Source organism: Oncorhynchus gorbuscha, linkage group LG23 (assembly GCF_021184085.1).
Source record: "Oncorhynchus gorbuscha isolate QuinsamMale2020 ecotype Even-year linkage group LG23, OgorEven_v1.0, whole genome shotgun sequence".
Classification (NCBI taxonomy): Eukaryota; Metazoa; Chordata; class Actinopteri; order Salmoniformes; family Salmonidae; genus Oncorhynchus; species Oncorhynchus gorbuscha.
In genome coordinates, this window is record NC_060195.1 from 56,028,241 (window position 1) to 56,044,711 (window position 16,471).

The 16,471-nt window shown below is 45.2% G+C and overlaps 2 protein-coding genes across 2 annotated transcripts; one reads left to right on the forward strand and one right to left on the reverse strand.

Annotated features, from left to right (window-relative positions):
* Positions 1–719: 719 nt before the first annotated feature.
* Positions 720–10,410, reverse strand: LOC124011110 (H(+)/Cl(-) exchange transporter 4-like). The gene is given in 15 exon segments (XM_046324146.1): positions 720–1,018; positions 1,327–1,546; positions 2,258–2,454; positions 2,721–2,922; positions 3,044–3,230; positions 5,192–5,464; positions 7,202–7,356; positions 7,359–7,473; positions 7,639–7,719; positions 7,852–8,058; positions 8,225–8,347; positions 8,586–8,773; positions 9,043–9,142; positions 9,367–9,527; positions 10,235–10,410. Coding segments are annotated over 15 exon segments (2,313 nt in total). The 5' UTR covers positions 10,248–10,410; the 3' UTR covers positions 720–927.
* Positions 10,411–12,066: 1,656 nt separating this feature from the next.
* Positions 12,067–13,881, forward strand: LOC124011113 (putative claudin-24). Its single transcript, XM_046324148.1, has one exon. It carries the CDS (start codon positions 12,318–12,320, stop codon positions 12,999–13,001), a length of 684 nt encoding a protein of 227 aa, XP_046180104.1. The 5' UTR covers positions 12,067–12,317; the 3' UTR covers positions 13,002–13,881.
* Positions 13,882–16,471: the final 2,590 nt, after the last annotated feature.

The following is a 16,471-nucleotide window of genomic DNA, read 5'->3' on the forward strand; positions in this document are numbered from 1 at the left end:
ATGGCGTCAGCAGCACATCAAACTAAAACATACTCATCCCAGACATAAGATGCTTCCCTCCTTGCCATGATTGACACCTCTCTTCCGGCATCTCTCCATCTTGGTCCTCACACCCCTATCCCTCCACCCCGCCCTCTTGATCCCTCTTTCCTGGTCCTCACGCCCTCTTCATTCATCCTCCCCCTTCGTCCTTACACCCCCCCTTTATTCATCCTCCTCCTTCGTCCTCACACCCTCTTCATTCATCCCACCCCCCTTCATTCATCCTCCTTCGTCCTTACACCCCCCTTTATTCATCCTCCTCCTTCGTCCTCACACCCTCTTCATTCATCCTCCTCCTTCGTCCTTACACCCCCCTTTATTCATCCTCCTCCTCCTCCTCCTTCTCTTCATTCATCCTCCTCCTTCGTCCTTACACCCCCCTTTATTCATTCCTCCTTCATCCACCCACTTCATTCATCCTCCTCCTTCGTCCTTACACCCCCCTTTATTCATCCTCCTCCTTCGTCCTCACACCCTCTTCATTCATCCTCCTCCTTCGTCCTTACACCCCCCTTTATTCATCCTCCTCCTTCGTCCTCACACCCTCTTCATTCATCCTCCTCCTTCATCCTTACACCCCCCTTTATTCATCCTCCTCCTTCGTCCTCACACCCACTTCATTCATCCTCCTCCTTCGTCCTTACACCCCCTCTTCATTCATCCTCCTCTGTCAATTTTTTATTTGTCAATTTTCTTTGTTGCATTTATCCCCCTCTTTCTTCACCCCTCTTGCTCCATCCCTACATTCTAAACACTGGGGGCCTGTATTTGAGAGGTGACTTTTCTTCATTACAGGTTACAGTAGCGTTTCACTATTTACAGTCTAAGGGGGGGGGGGGGGGCAAAGAGGTGCTGTGGATAATAAAGCTCCTTCTTCTTGGGCAACTAGTTAAACATGATGGATTCTGGGTCCTGGTTCATCATCTGGGCCATGTGACGGAGGACATCCTTCTTAGTGATGATGCCCAACAGACGCCTAGAGGGGGGGGGGGGCAAAACAAAATAGAAATCATTCCACCATGATGCATCAACAACGTATTTAGCGTACATTCTATCTGGGTGGTGTTTTGGGAAACGTATTCGTTACATTGTACGGGCCGTTGTAGGAAAGGTCCGTTGTTAAAACAGTCGTAAGTCTAAATTCCATCGCTATCGGGAAAACGGGGCCCTGGACTGTATGTCGCTCATGGGAAACTGCTCGATGACTGCAACATAATACATTCTAAACTCATCTGGTGGACGAAGACTATGTTTGATTGGTTCATTGACCGATGACAGACTCACCCGCTTCTGGTGACCAGACACTGTCGGAGGCCCAGCTTTCTGAAGATGTCCACCACGGTCTCCATGGGGGTGTGGTCCGTGACAGTGAAGGGGCTGAGGTTGAGGATGCGCCGCAGCTTCAGGGGCTGGGGGTCGCAGGCCTCGGCCACCTGGGGGTTGTCCTCCGTGAAGTAGACCACAGAGCTGCTCACCACCCCGTCCTGCTTCTGACGAGCAGTCTCTGAGGGAGAGAGAGAGGGTGAAGTATCAGCTGTGGCTTCTCAGACACGACAGATAATAATGAACCGACACATTAAATACAGTATTGCTCAACACATGCTGATGACTTTATATGGGACTTACAGTAGCTATTGATCACAACTTATAATTCACATTTTCCAAACACTTTTTAAAATATTTAGCCTGTCATTTCACGGTGAAAACAACCTAATGTAACAGTCCCACTATTTTTCGTTAAATGCAACCTTTATTAGTACCCTAGATATTGATGTTGTCGAGGGAGGCCAGAGAGAGGAGGTCATTTTGGAAGTGGGTTGCTCATTTGATTGTTGGATGGAGTGGGTCTTTGCTGAAAAGCTTCTTAAATACAAGCCCCTCATATCACGCATGCACAGCCTTGGATATGAGTGCATGTCGGTAGCACTGATATTTGGCAGCCTCGGCCACGTTGCATACTGTAGGCTTACAGTACACGGCCTTTAGATTGCAGGCCCGTTTAACACTTGAGCAAAGCAATTAGCAAGGTACCGTTCTCTTGCAGCTGATATGGGCATCCTAGCTGTATGGAGAACGTGCTTTTTGTATCTTAAGTGTCTATGCATCCAATACTTTCGAAATGTTTGAATCTTTCTTGATCGTAATGTGATTTGTGGATTTGAATAAAGTATTTAAAATGTGTGTGTGTGCGTGAGAGCCAGGGTTAATGTCTTACTGATGGCCACAGTGAGTTCCCTGCGCTGGACGAAGCCGATGAGGCGCTCTGACTCTCGGGACACGACCACAGGGAAGCCGTTGTAGTCGGTGTCCTTGATGAGAGTCTCCACGTCCTCCACCGTGGTGCTGTCCTGGGTCAACACGGCCAGGGGGGGCTCACTGCGCCTGGGACGCATCACATCCGTGGCCAGGGTCCTGTGTACGGATCACATATTGGGAATTCTTAGGGTCCGTTTCTCAGACACAGATTAATCCAACTCCTGGAAGCAAAAGCATGGAGAATCTCCATTGAAATATATTTTTAGTTCAGGACTATGCTTAATTTGTGTCTGGTAAAACCAGCCCTTTGAGAAGGGTTGACTCTTGACTACTGCAGGGTTGAGACTTGGACTAGGGGAGGTGTGAGGCTCCTCCCCTGAGGAGGAGGAATGAAAAAGTTCCTAATATGTATCCCGTAATACCTGTGCGTGAACTCGTCCCTGACGTCCAGGTAGGGGTAGCCGTTGAGTTGGATGTGGGACTCGTAGATACCCTCCTTCCCAAAGGCGTCCGCGACCCACTTACTGGTGACGGCTGCGGCCATGAGGGGGACGATGTACTCCAGACCACCGGTCAGCTCAAACATAATGACCACCAGGGACACGGTCATCCGGGTCACACCTCCTATAAACAACAAAACAAAAGTTGATGACCTGAGTGTTTATTTTATAGAGGAATTCCTCTCTGTTTCAGTCTGTCTTCTTCCGTTTGGTGCCTAATGAACACAACCCTGATGATAACTCACCCAGACATGCGGCAGCGCCCACCATAGCGTAGAGACCTGGGGTAACACAGTCGGCTCCGGGACGACACCAGTTCTTAAAGATGATCCAGTCGTGGTGATGGTAGGCCATCTGCTCCACAGCGATGCCCACGATTCGCCCAGCGATGGCCCCCACAGCCATACTGGGGATAAACAGCCCAGACGGGATCTGAAGACAACACAGAGGACATAAAACAACATGGTTGAGAGGTGATCTGAAGACAACACAGAGGACATAAAACAACATGGTTGAGAGGTGATCTGAAGACAACACAGAGGACATAAAACAACATGGTTGAGAGGTGTTCTGAAGACAACACAGAGGACATAAAACAACATGGTTGAGACGTTGTGGTCCTTCTGTAGCTCAGTTGGTAGAGCATGGACACGCCAGGGTAGTGGGTTCGATCCCGGGACCACCCAGAGAATGTATGCACACATGACTGTAAGTCGCTTTGGATAAAAGCGTCTGCTAAATGGCATATATTACAATATTATTACAATTACGTGATCTGAAGACAACACAGAGGACATAAAACAACATGGTTGAGAGGTGATCTGAAGACAACACAGAGGACATAAAACAACACGGTTGAGAGGTGATCTGAAGAAAACACAGAAGACATAAAACAACACGGTTGAGGTGATCTGAAGACAACACAGAGGACATAAAACAACACGGTTGAGAGGTGATCTGAAGACAACACAGAGGACATAAAACAACATGGTTGAGAGGTGATCTGAAGACAACACAGAGGAGAGGTGATCTGAAGACAACACAGAAGACATAAAACAACATGGTTGAGAGGTGATCTGAAGACAACACAGAGGAGAGGTGATCTGAACACAACACAGAAGACATAAAATAACACGGTTGAGAGGTGATCTGAAGACATCACAGAGGACATAAAACAACACGGTTGAGAGGTGATCTGAAACGCAGAAGACAGAGTGACATAAAACAACACGGGACTGAAGACAACACAGAGGACATAAAACAACACGGTTGAGAGGTGATCTGAACACAACACAGAAGACATAAAACAACACGGTTGAGAGGTGATCTGAAGACAACACAGAGGACATAAAACAACATGGTTGAGAGGTGATCTGAACACAACACAAAGGACATACAACAACATGGTTGAGAGGTGATCTGAAGACATCACAGAGGACATACAACAACATGGTTGAGAGGTGATCTGAAGACAACACAGAGGACATAAAACAACACGGTTGAGAGGTGATCTGAAGAAAACACAGAAGACATAAAACAACACGGTTGAGGTGATCTGAAGACAACACAGAGGAGAGGTGATCTGAAGACAACACAGAGGACATAAAACAACACGGTTGAGAGGTGATCTGAAGAAAACACAGAAGACATAAAACAACACGGTTGAGGTGATCTGAAGACAACACAGAGGACATAAAACAACATGGTTGAGAGGTGATTTGAAGACAACACAGAAGACATAAAACAACACGGTTGAGATGATCTGAAGGCAACACAAAGGACATAAAACAACATGGTTGAGAGGTGATTTGAAGACAACACAGAAGACATAAAACAACATGGTTGAGAGGTGATCTGAACACAACACAGAAGGACATACAACAACAACACAACACAGGACATAAAACAACATGGTTGAGAGGTGATCTGACATAAAACAACATGGTTGAGAGGTGACAACACAGAAGACATAAAACAACATGGTTGAGAGGTGATCTGAACACAACACAGAGGACATAAAACAACATGGTTGAGAGGTGATCTGAACACAACACAGAGGACATAAAACAACACGGTTGAGAGGTGATCTGAACACAACACAGAGGACATAAAACAACACGGTTGAGAGGTGATCTGAACACAACACAGAGGACATAAAACAACACTGTTGAGAGGTGATCTGAACACAACAATCACCCAAGAGCACGGTGACCCTACTCACAATATCTGGGATCAAAACGTGGCAACACTTTATTTGAAGGGCACCTACATAAAAGGACCTAACATTTTCATATCTCATACATAATGCATTCATAAGCAGTTCAGTAACATTTCATAGCTGCTTACGTCAGCTATCATAACCCCCATCTAGCCATGCCGTACAGCATACTGACCTTCATGCCAAAGGTGAAGATTGTAATAACTATCTTAAAGATAAGCGCCAGGGCCAGCTGCCACAGAGCGCTGTAGACCCCGGGTCCAGCAGGGCGGTCTGGGATGTCATCCACCGGGCGGCTCATGTTGGGGTTATTTACGTAGTCACACAGCTGAGAGGACTCCAGCGCACCGCAGTCGTTGAACAGCTCGGAGATGAGCTCGCTGGTGCTGCGCCGCGTGTACGGGTTAGGGAACGCCAGGACCGCGGTGATACCCGTTATCACGATCACCTTAAGTCAATCAAAACAATCACGTTTATTGATGAAGCAGTTCTCACAAGGTGCTTTACAGTAAACCGGCAAAGATCCCAAAAAGCAAGAAGCAGAAACTGGCATTACTTTTGAGTCATTCAGCAGTTGCTCTTATCCAGAGCATGATTGATTTATTTCAGCTTTTATTTCTTTCATCACATTCCCAATGGGTCTGAAGTTTACATACACTCAATTAGTATTTGGTAGCATTGACTTTAAATTGTTTAACTTGTGTCAAACGTTTTGAGTAGCCTTCCACAAGCTTCCCACAATAAGCTGGGTGAATTTTGGCCCATTCCTCCTGACAGAGCTGGTGTAACTGAGTCAGGTTTGTAGGCCTCCTTGCTCACATATACTTTTTCAGTTCTGCCCACACATTTTCTACGGGATTGAGGTCAGGGCTTTGTGATGGCGACTCCAATACATTGACTTTGTTGTCCTTAAGCCATTTTGCCACAACTTTGGATGCTTGGGGTCATTGTCCATTTGGAAGACCCATTTGTGACCAAGCTTTAACTTCCTGACTGATGTCTTGAGATGTTGCTTCAATATATCCTCATTATTTTCCCTCTATTTTGTAAAGTGCACCAGTCCCTCCTACAGCAAAGCACCCCAACAACATGATGCTGCCACCCCCGTGCTTCACAGTTGGGATGGTGTTCTTCGGCTTGCAAGCATCCCCCTTTTTCCTCCAAACATAACGATGGTCATTATGGCCAAACAGTTATATTTTAGTTTTATCAGACCAGAGGACATTTCTCCAAAGTACAATCTTTATCCCCATGTGCAGTTACAACCCGTAGTCTGGCTTTTTATGGTGGTTTTGGAGCAGTGGCTTCTTCCTTGCTAAGCGGCCTTTCAGGTCATGTCGATATAGGACTCGTTTTACTGTGGATATTGATACTTTTGTACCCGTTTCCTTTCCTCCAGCATCTTCACAAGGTCCTTTGCTGTTGTTCTGGGATTGATTTGCACTTTTCGCACCAAAGTACGTTCATCTCTAGGAGACAGAAGGCGTCTCCTTCCTGAGCAGAATGACGGCTGCGTGGTCCCATGGTGTTTAAACTTGCGTACTATTGTTTGTACAGATGAACGTTGTACCTTCAGGCATTTGAAATTGCTCCTAAGGATGAACCAGACTTGTGATCTACAATTTTTTTTCGGAGGTCTTGGCTGATTTCTTTTGATTTTCCCATGATGTCAAGCAAAGAGGCACTGAGTTTGAAGGTAGGCCTTGAAATACATCCTCAAGTACACCTCCAATTGATTGAAAGTATGTCAATTAGCCTATCAGAAGCTTCTAAAGCCATGATATACTTAAAGGCAGTCAACTTAGTGTATGTAAACTTCTGACCCCTGGAATTGTGATACAGTGAATTATAAGTGAAATAATCTGTCTATAATCAATTGTTGGAAAAATTACTTGTGTCATGCACAAAGTAGATGTCCCAACTGACTTGCCAAAACTATAGTTTGTTAACAAGAAATTTGTGGAGTGGTTGAAAACAAGTTTTACTGACTCCAACCTAAGTTGTATGTAAACTTCCGACTTCAACTGTACAATTAGGGCATTCAACTAAGATAGTAGATTGTGATTTGGCCTATCTTCTAAATCAGTGCTAGTAACAAGTAACTCAATGGAAGAACCACCCTATGGGTCCTGGTCAAAAGTAGTGCCCTATATAGGCCAGGGAATAGGGTGCCACAGTTAGTTACCTCTAGGACGGGGTACTTCCCCAGCAGAGTGGTCTTCCTTCTCCTACACCAGGCGATGTTCCCCCGGATGAAGAGGGTTCCCCAGAGGCCCCCGAACACCCCCAGCAGGATGAAGGGGACCAGCTCAGCCATGTACCAGGGGGTGTGGTACTCACGTAGAACAGGACCAGACGGCTGTTGCCGAACGGGTTGATGGCGCGCAGGGTGAAGGCCGCCACCAACGCAGCGAAGAAGGAGCGCCACAGAGTCTTCAGAGGGAAGTAGTAACTCACCTGAAGAGGACAGCGATTACATACCGACGGCAGTTCGACCGCAAACACTTTAGCGTTTCAAAGGCAATGAATCGAAAAGAATAACAGTGACATATCTGGAAGTGAGAAGACATTTGATTGAATGGACACAGCAGGTGATTTATAACGGGCTTAAGTATACAACACCTCCTCCAGGCTGAAGAGAACTCCTCCAATCGGAGCTCCAAAAGCCACTGACACCCCAGCAGCAGCAGCGGCCGATAACACCTGCACAAATGACAAGCCGCGTTGCATTCAGACTACAACTGAATACTTGAATACTACAACTGAAAATTGTTCCAATTTCCCCAAATTGTATTATTTCCGCAAAAATGGGACCGTAATGGGCTATTACTGTACCTCTCTGCGCTTGCCCTCATTCTTGCTGTACTTAGAGAACAGGGAGCAGAAGAGGTTACCACAGCAGCAGGCCACGTGGACCAGGGGCCCCTCCTTCCCCAGGCTGAGCCCGGAGGACACAGCCAGGACCAGGGTCACCGTCTTGATCAACAGGGTCCACTTCCCCAGGTACCCCCGGATGATGAACCCACTCAGGATGGTTTTGATCTACACAAGACGACACACAGCGTCCCCTCACTGGGATAACCTTTGCAACTGTGCAGTTATCGGAAATGAATGCACACTCTTTTCAGCCAATGAAAACAAAGTATTTCAAATACTATAGGAGCGGTTATTTTCTATTTGTGAACGCTATCATATTAAAAAAACTCACCTCAGGAATACCTGACCCACAGGCGTAGGGGGCAAAGACTCTTACTAGAGACACAGCCAGGAAAGAGAATAACAGCGCCCACAACACATACAGGAAGTAATTCAACACATACGCCCCGGCACCCTAGAGAAACAAGAACAGGTGAGATATATGGGTTTAAGGACCTGGTACACAATCATCCCACCCGCTACCACAACAAACACCAAGATAAACCTCAGAAACTGAGAGTGGTTACATTTCCCCAAGACACACCCCTTTATCTAGCCACGTGACGGCTGCCGTTCTTCGGGCTAAAACGCAAAGTCAGTACTGTGGCTTTAAATCAAGAGGAGGTCCGGTTAACGGTTATTGATCTGCTGACCTCAGAGTGACCGGTCATCAGCTCGGCCCACTTCTGCCACTGCGGACACTTGTCTCTGTCGTCGAAGGTGGTCTCGTTGGAGGTCCAGCAGCACTGCTCATGGCTGTAGTAGAATGCAGACAGACACACCCCTTCTTTCAGGTCGGTCATCCAGTCCACAGCCAGGTCGATCACTCCAGCCAGCGTGCCTACACGGGAGGACACACAGCACGAGATCACAGATCACACTACGCAAGGGAACAGACCCGCCTATCAAAAGGATTCAAACCAGACGTGGTATTTCACAACTCTGGCTGTGTGACTTTTGATTGTTTGTTAAGAGAGCCACGTGTCATGTCATATGTGTGCAGTATGAATCCCGGCACCCAGAAGCAAATCTCACGTGCGCCGTACTACAAGAGACTAGGGCGGTACCAAAGAGGTCAGACTTTTTGCAGGATGCCTCCTCGGTTCCTACCTGTGAGCATTCCTATGAGCAGCATCACCACCCATCCTGACCAGGCATCCAGAAGACTCTTAATCAGCTCCCAGTAAGACTCCTTACTCTTGGTGGTGATCTAGAACAACCATCAAATCAACCATCAATCAACCATCAGCGGCAGACTCAACGGATCATCAGGTTAAGATAATCAGGTGGACAACGAGAGTTTTTCTATGGTGATGACGATTATGAAGAAGAGGACGAAGAAGAATAATTATATCCTCTGGGGAGGAGGAAGAAGAAAATGCTTAGAGTGTAGAGCTGGGTGGGTGTGTGTGTGTGGGTGTGCGCTCCCCTCACCTTCCTATGGCGGTCTGTGTCGCGTGACTTCTCCCGGAGCCAGTCGATGGTGTGGAAGTCTTCGTAGGTGCTGACGTCAGGGAAAGGCTCGTCCAGGAAGTCCATCAGGTTCCCAGTACCATTCGTCTCCTCTGAGGGAGTGGCCCCAGTACTGCTGGCCCCTGGACAGAGACAAAAATAAGATGAGGTTTTTATTGTCTAAATGAAGTCCTTCACACATGTCCAACAGAGATAAACTGCTTTATCCCAACCCCTCTAAAAGACACACACACAGACAAGAGGTTGAAGAGACGGCGAACCCAGCCAAGGCAGGTCTCTGATTCTCAACACGGTATGAAGCACTATGCAGCCAATAATGCCCATGAGATGTAGAAAATTGTAATTCTTTGGATTCGGATCACCAGACAGACCTTGTGATACTGTGTCCAAGTTTTAGCTTCAGTTTGGACATTTGTCCAGGGCAGACAGTGGGCCCTATTTTTATGTTCTTATTAGCATTTTATTGCACATAACTACATTAGTAGCTTACTTGGATAAATGGTCGCTATAATTCTGTGATGTTTTTTTCCCTCTGGGGGTAGCTACGTCATGCAGAAGCAGTGAAAACAGTAACGCTACTGAGCAGTCAAGAATACAAGAGTAGGCTAGCTACTTGAGGGCCATGCATGAATACTGAATTACAAATCATTGATCAGTGACAGCGACATATGCCGTCATGTAGCTATTAGATATAGCTAGCTATAGCAAGTTGATATGGATGTAATGAGACCAATAATGTTAACGTTAATTCTAGTTAAGATTTGGCCAGATATGCGTCAACCTTTATTCATTATGACATTATTAGACATGCTATGAATTGCATGCTTACCGTCTCCGTCCATTGTTCACACAACCCGACTCCTCAAAATAAAGACATCTAATATCTCTTAGCTATATAATCATCAATATTGAATGCATGTTGATACTGTGTTAGGTTATCGCCGGCCAAACCTGTTTAGAAAAGAGAGAAGAGGACGTCATAGATTTCTGCTTCCCACAATGCATTTGCTCAACCTGTCAATGCATGAAAGTGGAATTGTGAGTAGTGAAATAGTGACACCGTGTGGCTGAAAAAAAAACATTTTTCTTTTAATCCGTTCATTCATGTCAGTGCGTAGGCTACAGTTCACTCAGAGAGACCACCAGACCGCCTCTATAAAGAGGGTAATTTGTGTACTATTGTGTGTTGAAAATGTTTGTTTTTCTCTCCTTGACATGGCCTGCATATTCAGCCTCCTACTTGGGTCACAAGCTCTGTATGTCAGAGATCTGATACAGGAAAAAGGAACGCATCACCAGATATTGTTCTACATCAAATAAATGCACCACTTTGAGTAACTCTGTATAGTAAACAATGACTTGATTTCTTTAAAATAGCACTTCATAAACAGGCTATTGAATGTATTTGATCAATTCAGTCTCCTAAATCTATAGATGACATGTCAATGCCCAAGTAGCAGCATAGCTTGTTTTGTCTTTTGAGTTGGCATAGCAACCATAGAATCTGATGTTTTCTCCCATTTCCATCAGCCTTATTTTAAAAAAGGTACACACAGTCAGTTTTATTCTTACTTAATCTCATCTCCCTGGCAACACTCCATGGGGCCCCACAGTTTCTAAAGAGACAAAGCTAGTAGTGAGAAGAAATAGCCTTTTCACCATGTGTGTGCGTGTGTTCAGTGGCATCATGCCCATAAAGGGCACATTAACTGTCTCCAACGTCATTTAAGAGAATTTATCAGTACGTCCAACCCGCCTCACAAGCGCAGACCACGTGTAACCCACGCCAGCCCAGAACCTCCACATCCAGTTTCTTCACCTGCGGGATCGTCTGAGACCAGCCACCCAGACAGCTGATGAAACTGATGAGTATTTCTGTCTGTAATAAAGCCCTTTTTGTGAGGGAAAACTCATTCTGATTGGCTCAGCCTGACCCCCTAGTGGGTTGGCCTATGCCCTCCCAGGCCCACCCAAGGCTACGCCCCTGCCCAGTCATGTGAAATCCATAGATTAGGGCCTAATGAATTCATTTGAATCGACTCATTTCCTTATATGAACAGTAACATTGTTTGTTTTGTTTGTTGCATGTTACATTTACACTTTTGTTCAGTATAACTTGATCAAGCTATGTAGCCTATTGATTCCTTCTTGATGAATAAATCAAAACACAAAAATCTTTTGCTGTTTCTCTGTAATATATTTTTTTTACATAGAATTAGGCATTATGATTATGGCTCTATATTGCAGAGAAAGGTTCTTTCAGGTGTTTGAAAAATGCAAAATTGTTCCAGATGAATCATTATGCCTCCCTCCATTATGCCCCCACTATCGGGGGGGATAGTGGGGGCATAATGGAGGGAGGCATAATGTGTGTGTGTGTGTACGTTTTGTGAAATAAATCAGTATTTGTATAACATCCTGTCTGCATTTTAAAAGCATCATGCGTTAGGCTACAACCTCACTATGTGTGTGGAAATGGACATCACCATAGATCTGAATGATGCTGTTGTTCAATGAGTCTGACTGAGTGAGAGTCACTCTCTCCTGACCACTGAGTATAGCAGCGGCTGAAGCGAGCCTCCAAGGGGAGGGCAACATGTCATCAAGCCGCTGCTTTCCTCCTCTCAACTACAGATGATGCGTGCATGTGAGTGAGCTACTGATCGTTTGAAGAAGTTACTCCCTCCCAGACCATGCTGGTAGTAGGGTCTTTTGAACAAATTGAGCCTCGATCGGAACCTACTGGCTGTGGCTTCCTCTCGCTTCAACTGGCTGCAGTTCAGAAGGACAGGAGCAGAGAGAAGCAGTCGGGAGTCCTGGCTGCAGTTGACTGTGGCACAGAGAGACAGGGAGAGCAGGCAGCTCGGGAGCTGAGCTGAGCCAGAGAGTGGCCTCTCAGAGTGGGCAGCACTATGGATCCGGGGGTGTGCGTTCTGGAACTCCTCGGGACCCTCTTCTCTATTGGTGCCTGGATCTGCTCGCTGGCCACCACCATCATGTCCACCTGGCTGACCCTGTCCACCGACCTGCTGCCCGCGGAGAGCTACGAGCTGGGCCTGTGGGAGACGTGTGTGGTGCAGGACCTTGGAATTCTGGAGTGCAGACCCTATGACAGTCTCCTCGGCCTGCCTCCGGACATCAAACTAGCCCGGATCCTCATGTGTGTAACAGTGGCCACGGGCCTCCTGGGTCTCCTGCTAGCCATTCCTGGAATCTACTGGATCAACAGCTGCAACCAGGGGTCTGAGGGTTTGAGGGTGAAGAGATTGATGAAGATGCTGGGGGGGATATTGTGCTTGGTCGCAGGGATACTGGGTCTCATACCTGTGTCTTACATCGCTCACCTGACGGTCATGCGGTTCTTTGATGAGGCCGTGCCGGCCATTGTGCCGCGCTGGGAGTTTGGGGATGCCCTGTTCTGTGGCTGGACGGCGGGGTTTCTACACCTGGTGGCTGGCTCTCTGCTGGTCACCTCCTGCGTGTGCCTTCAAGAGGAGCCCTGCACCTTACAAATGCCTATACCGCTACAGAGAAGACATACACACGTACACAGTACCAATACCCCACATAGGAAGAGGTCCATGGAATATGTTTGATGAGCTTTTGAGAAGTGAGAACAGTATTCTCAGTAGCCTCTGCCCTTTATCTATGGTGAATAAAACACTGTTTATCTAAAGCTTTTTCATGCTTATTTACATTAGCTATAGTTATTAAGTACTCTTGCTGGGACAAATCTTTCTTCATATTCTGAGACAGAACTGGCACACAATGGTGGTACTTATTTCAATCACTCAAACAGGGTTTGGTGCATGTCATGTTTGCAAAAATATCACCTACATTTATCAAACAGAAATTATTGATGGAACCAAAGAGACTAAAGCTTTTAAAGCTGCCATTTCTTCCTTGGTACTGTGTAAGAGATAGTGTGCAATGGTGCCAGAGAATTTGATGACAAGCAGTATTTTGTCTGAAATGGCTGTAAACTATTCTGGCCAAGGTTGATTATTATGTTTGTCAATGTCAATGATTGTCTTGGATATCATATCACAATACAAATGATTTTTTACAGCATCTGTCATCATTATTGTCCAATAACTACATGAAGCCTGATTGAATGAAGCCGATTTCTCACTAGCAAGGCCATAAAAAATGTATCCCTTCTTATAGCCTACACAGTTACTCAATCAACAATGCATTACAGGAATAATGAATCATACAAATTGTAAATAGAACAAGAGAAAAGGTATAACATATTGTAGAAAGCAAGTAAGAATGAATGTGAGGAATGTACTAAGTATTTGGGAATGTGTGTTTTAAAATATAAGGACTTGATTGCAACAACTTGACAAGACAATGACTTCATGGATATTTGAGGATATGATTGTATTCGTTTCATTTCTGCTGAAATTTCCACTATACATTCTCTCCAGTTAGAGGCCAATATTACAGATTTACCACATACATTATATCAGATATATATATCAATATACATTATCTTGTATATTCCTCTGTAGTGGTTTTCTGACTCTGAATTCATCAGACATTATCGTGCCACAAGGCTACATATCCTATATCAGTTATATCCAGTGTGGAGAAATCTGTACATAAAAAAAGTTGATATTATCAAATAAAGAAAAAACCTGACAAAAACCTGACCATGATTCATTCCTAAGCTCACAAACCACTTGCTTGTGTCACATAAGCGCAAACTGTTGCTAGGCAACGATGAAGAAGTGAGTTTAAGTAAGGTGAGGTGACAGACCAAGTCCAGTGGAAACGGAGCTGAAGTCTAATTCCCGCTGATTTCGGTCTTGGCTCCTGGGCTAAGCTGTAGTTAATGAACATCAGAATAATGATACGTAATGGGAGGATTGTCAGATTTCCTGGACATCGCCCATTACACACAAGCTTGCTCAGGCAGGTCATGTTCTTATACTTCATTTTTTAATATAATTTCTCCTTTATTTATTTAGCCAGGTGAGTCCCATTGAGAAATTAATCTCTTTCTCAAGGGTTCCCTACATGGCCAAGCGGAAACAACAGCCGTAAAATACTTCCTGTCTATTTCAATGCTATAATTGAATCTCCAAATGAGACCATGTTCCCTATGCAGTGCATTACTTTTGACCAGGACCCATAGGGAGCTGGTTAAAAGTACTGCACTATTTAGGGAATAGGGCACCATTTGGGACACAAACTTGCTTCTGAGTGTGCTATACTACAGTTCCTTTCAGGTCTTCACATTACGAGAACCCGTCTGGACTTTGAAATGCTCGATTTGCTCCCCGCCGCCTCCTGTGTCCATGTTGTCATCTGAAAGATCCCATTGTTGTCCCCTCACAATGGAAGTCATTATAGTTTCCAATGTTAATCGCATGATCGATCATAGGCAGTGGTTGGTCCTGCATCAGAGAAACACATGAAGCCAACCACTATATGTTAAACTGCTGTATTGTCACATGTCACTTTGAAACACCATGAAAGGGGACATTCGAAACCATTCTATCCTACCTCAACCTCACAGAAAACCACAACAGCTCTGTTGTACAGTGCTGATAAAGTTCCTTTCTCAGCAGATTGTGAAATGCCTTGTGGGATATGTCTATCGCTTGGTGGTTAATGATTAGGGTCAGGGTGGTTAGGGTTATCACTATTGACGATTAGGGTGTGGGTTACGGGTTAAGGGCAGGTTAGGTTGAGGATTTGGGTCTGGATCAATGAAGTTCAATGAGTTGCATCGATCTATTCCTTCACTATCAACTTTACTGTAACAACTTTAGTATTGTTAGACTCATTTACAAAAATAATTGTACTGGATGTACAGTCTTACATCCTATTTCGCAACAATGCATCCTGCACTCATGCTGCCAAACATACCCTCGTAAAACTGACTATCCTACAGATCCTTTACTTCAGCGATGTCATTTACAAAATAGCCTCCAACACTCTACTCAGCAAATTGGATGCAGTCTATCACAGTGTCATCCGTTTTATCACCAAAGCCCCCATATACTACCCACCACTGCGACCTGTATGCTCTCGTTGGCCGGCCCTCGCTTCATATTCGTCGCCAAACCCACTGGCTTCAGGTCATTTATAAGTCTTTGCTAGGTAAAGCTCTGCCTTATCTCAGCTCAATGGTCACCATAGCAACACCCACCCATAGCACATACTCCAGCAGGTATATTTCACTGGTCACCCCCAAAGCCAATTCCTCCTTTGGCCACCTTTCCTTCCAGTTCTCTGCTGTCAATGACTGGAACAAACTGCAAAAATCACTTAAGCTGGAGACTCATATCTCCCTCACTAACTTTAAGCACCAGCTGTCAGAGCAACTTACAGATCACTGCACCTGTATATAGCCCATCTGTAAATAGCCCATCCAACTACCTCATATTATTTTTGCTCCTTTGCACCCCAGTATCTCTACTTGCACATTCATCTTCTGCACATCTATCACTCCAGTGTAAATTGCAATTATTTCACCACTATGGCCTATTTATTGCCCTACCTCCCTAATCTTACTTCATTTGCACACACTGTATATAGACTTTTCTATTGCGTCATTGACTATACATTTGTTTATTCCATGTGTAACTCTAACCACTAGGCTACCTGCCGCCCCGTTGTCTGTGTCGCACTGCGTTGCTTTATCTTGGCTAGGTCGCAGTTGTAAACGAGAACTCGTTCTCAACTGGCCTACCTGGTTAAATAAGTTCAAATAAAATAAAAATGTAAAAAAATGCAATATTTCCCCCGAAACATTATGCTGAAGGCAATAAGGAGGTGGTAACGCAATGAAGTCGATGCCCTGGGGACAATAACTAAGAACTTCAATGCCAGGGCGAGTGGTTACACAATGGTGGGGAATCCAGAACATGTTACACAACATCTACAAAACAATAAACATGTCATCACCTTTCAACCTTCTACCTTAATGTCTGAGATTTACGTCAGCCAACAGCACTATGCCACGTAGTTATGCTGTAGTAACGCTATGCTAACTATAGACTAGACCAGGGCTCTCCAAGTGAACCCTGTCCCTGGACAGCTACTGTCCCGTAGG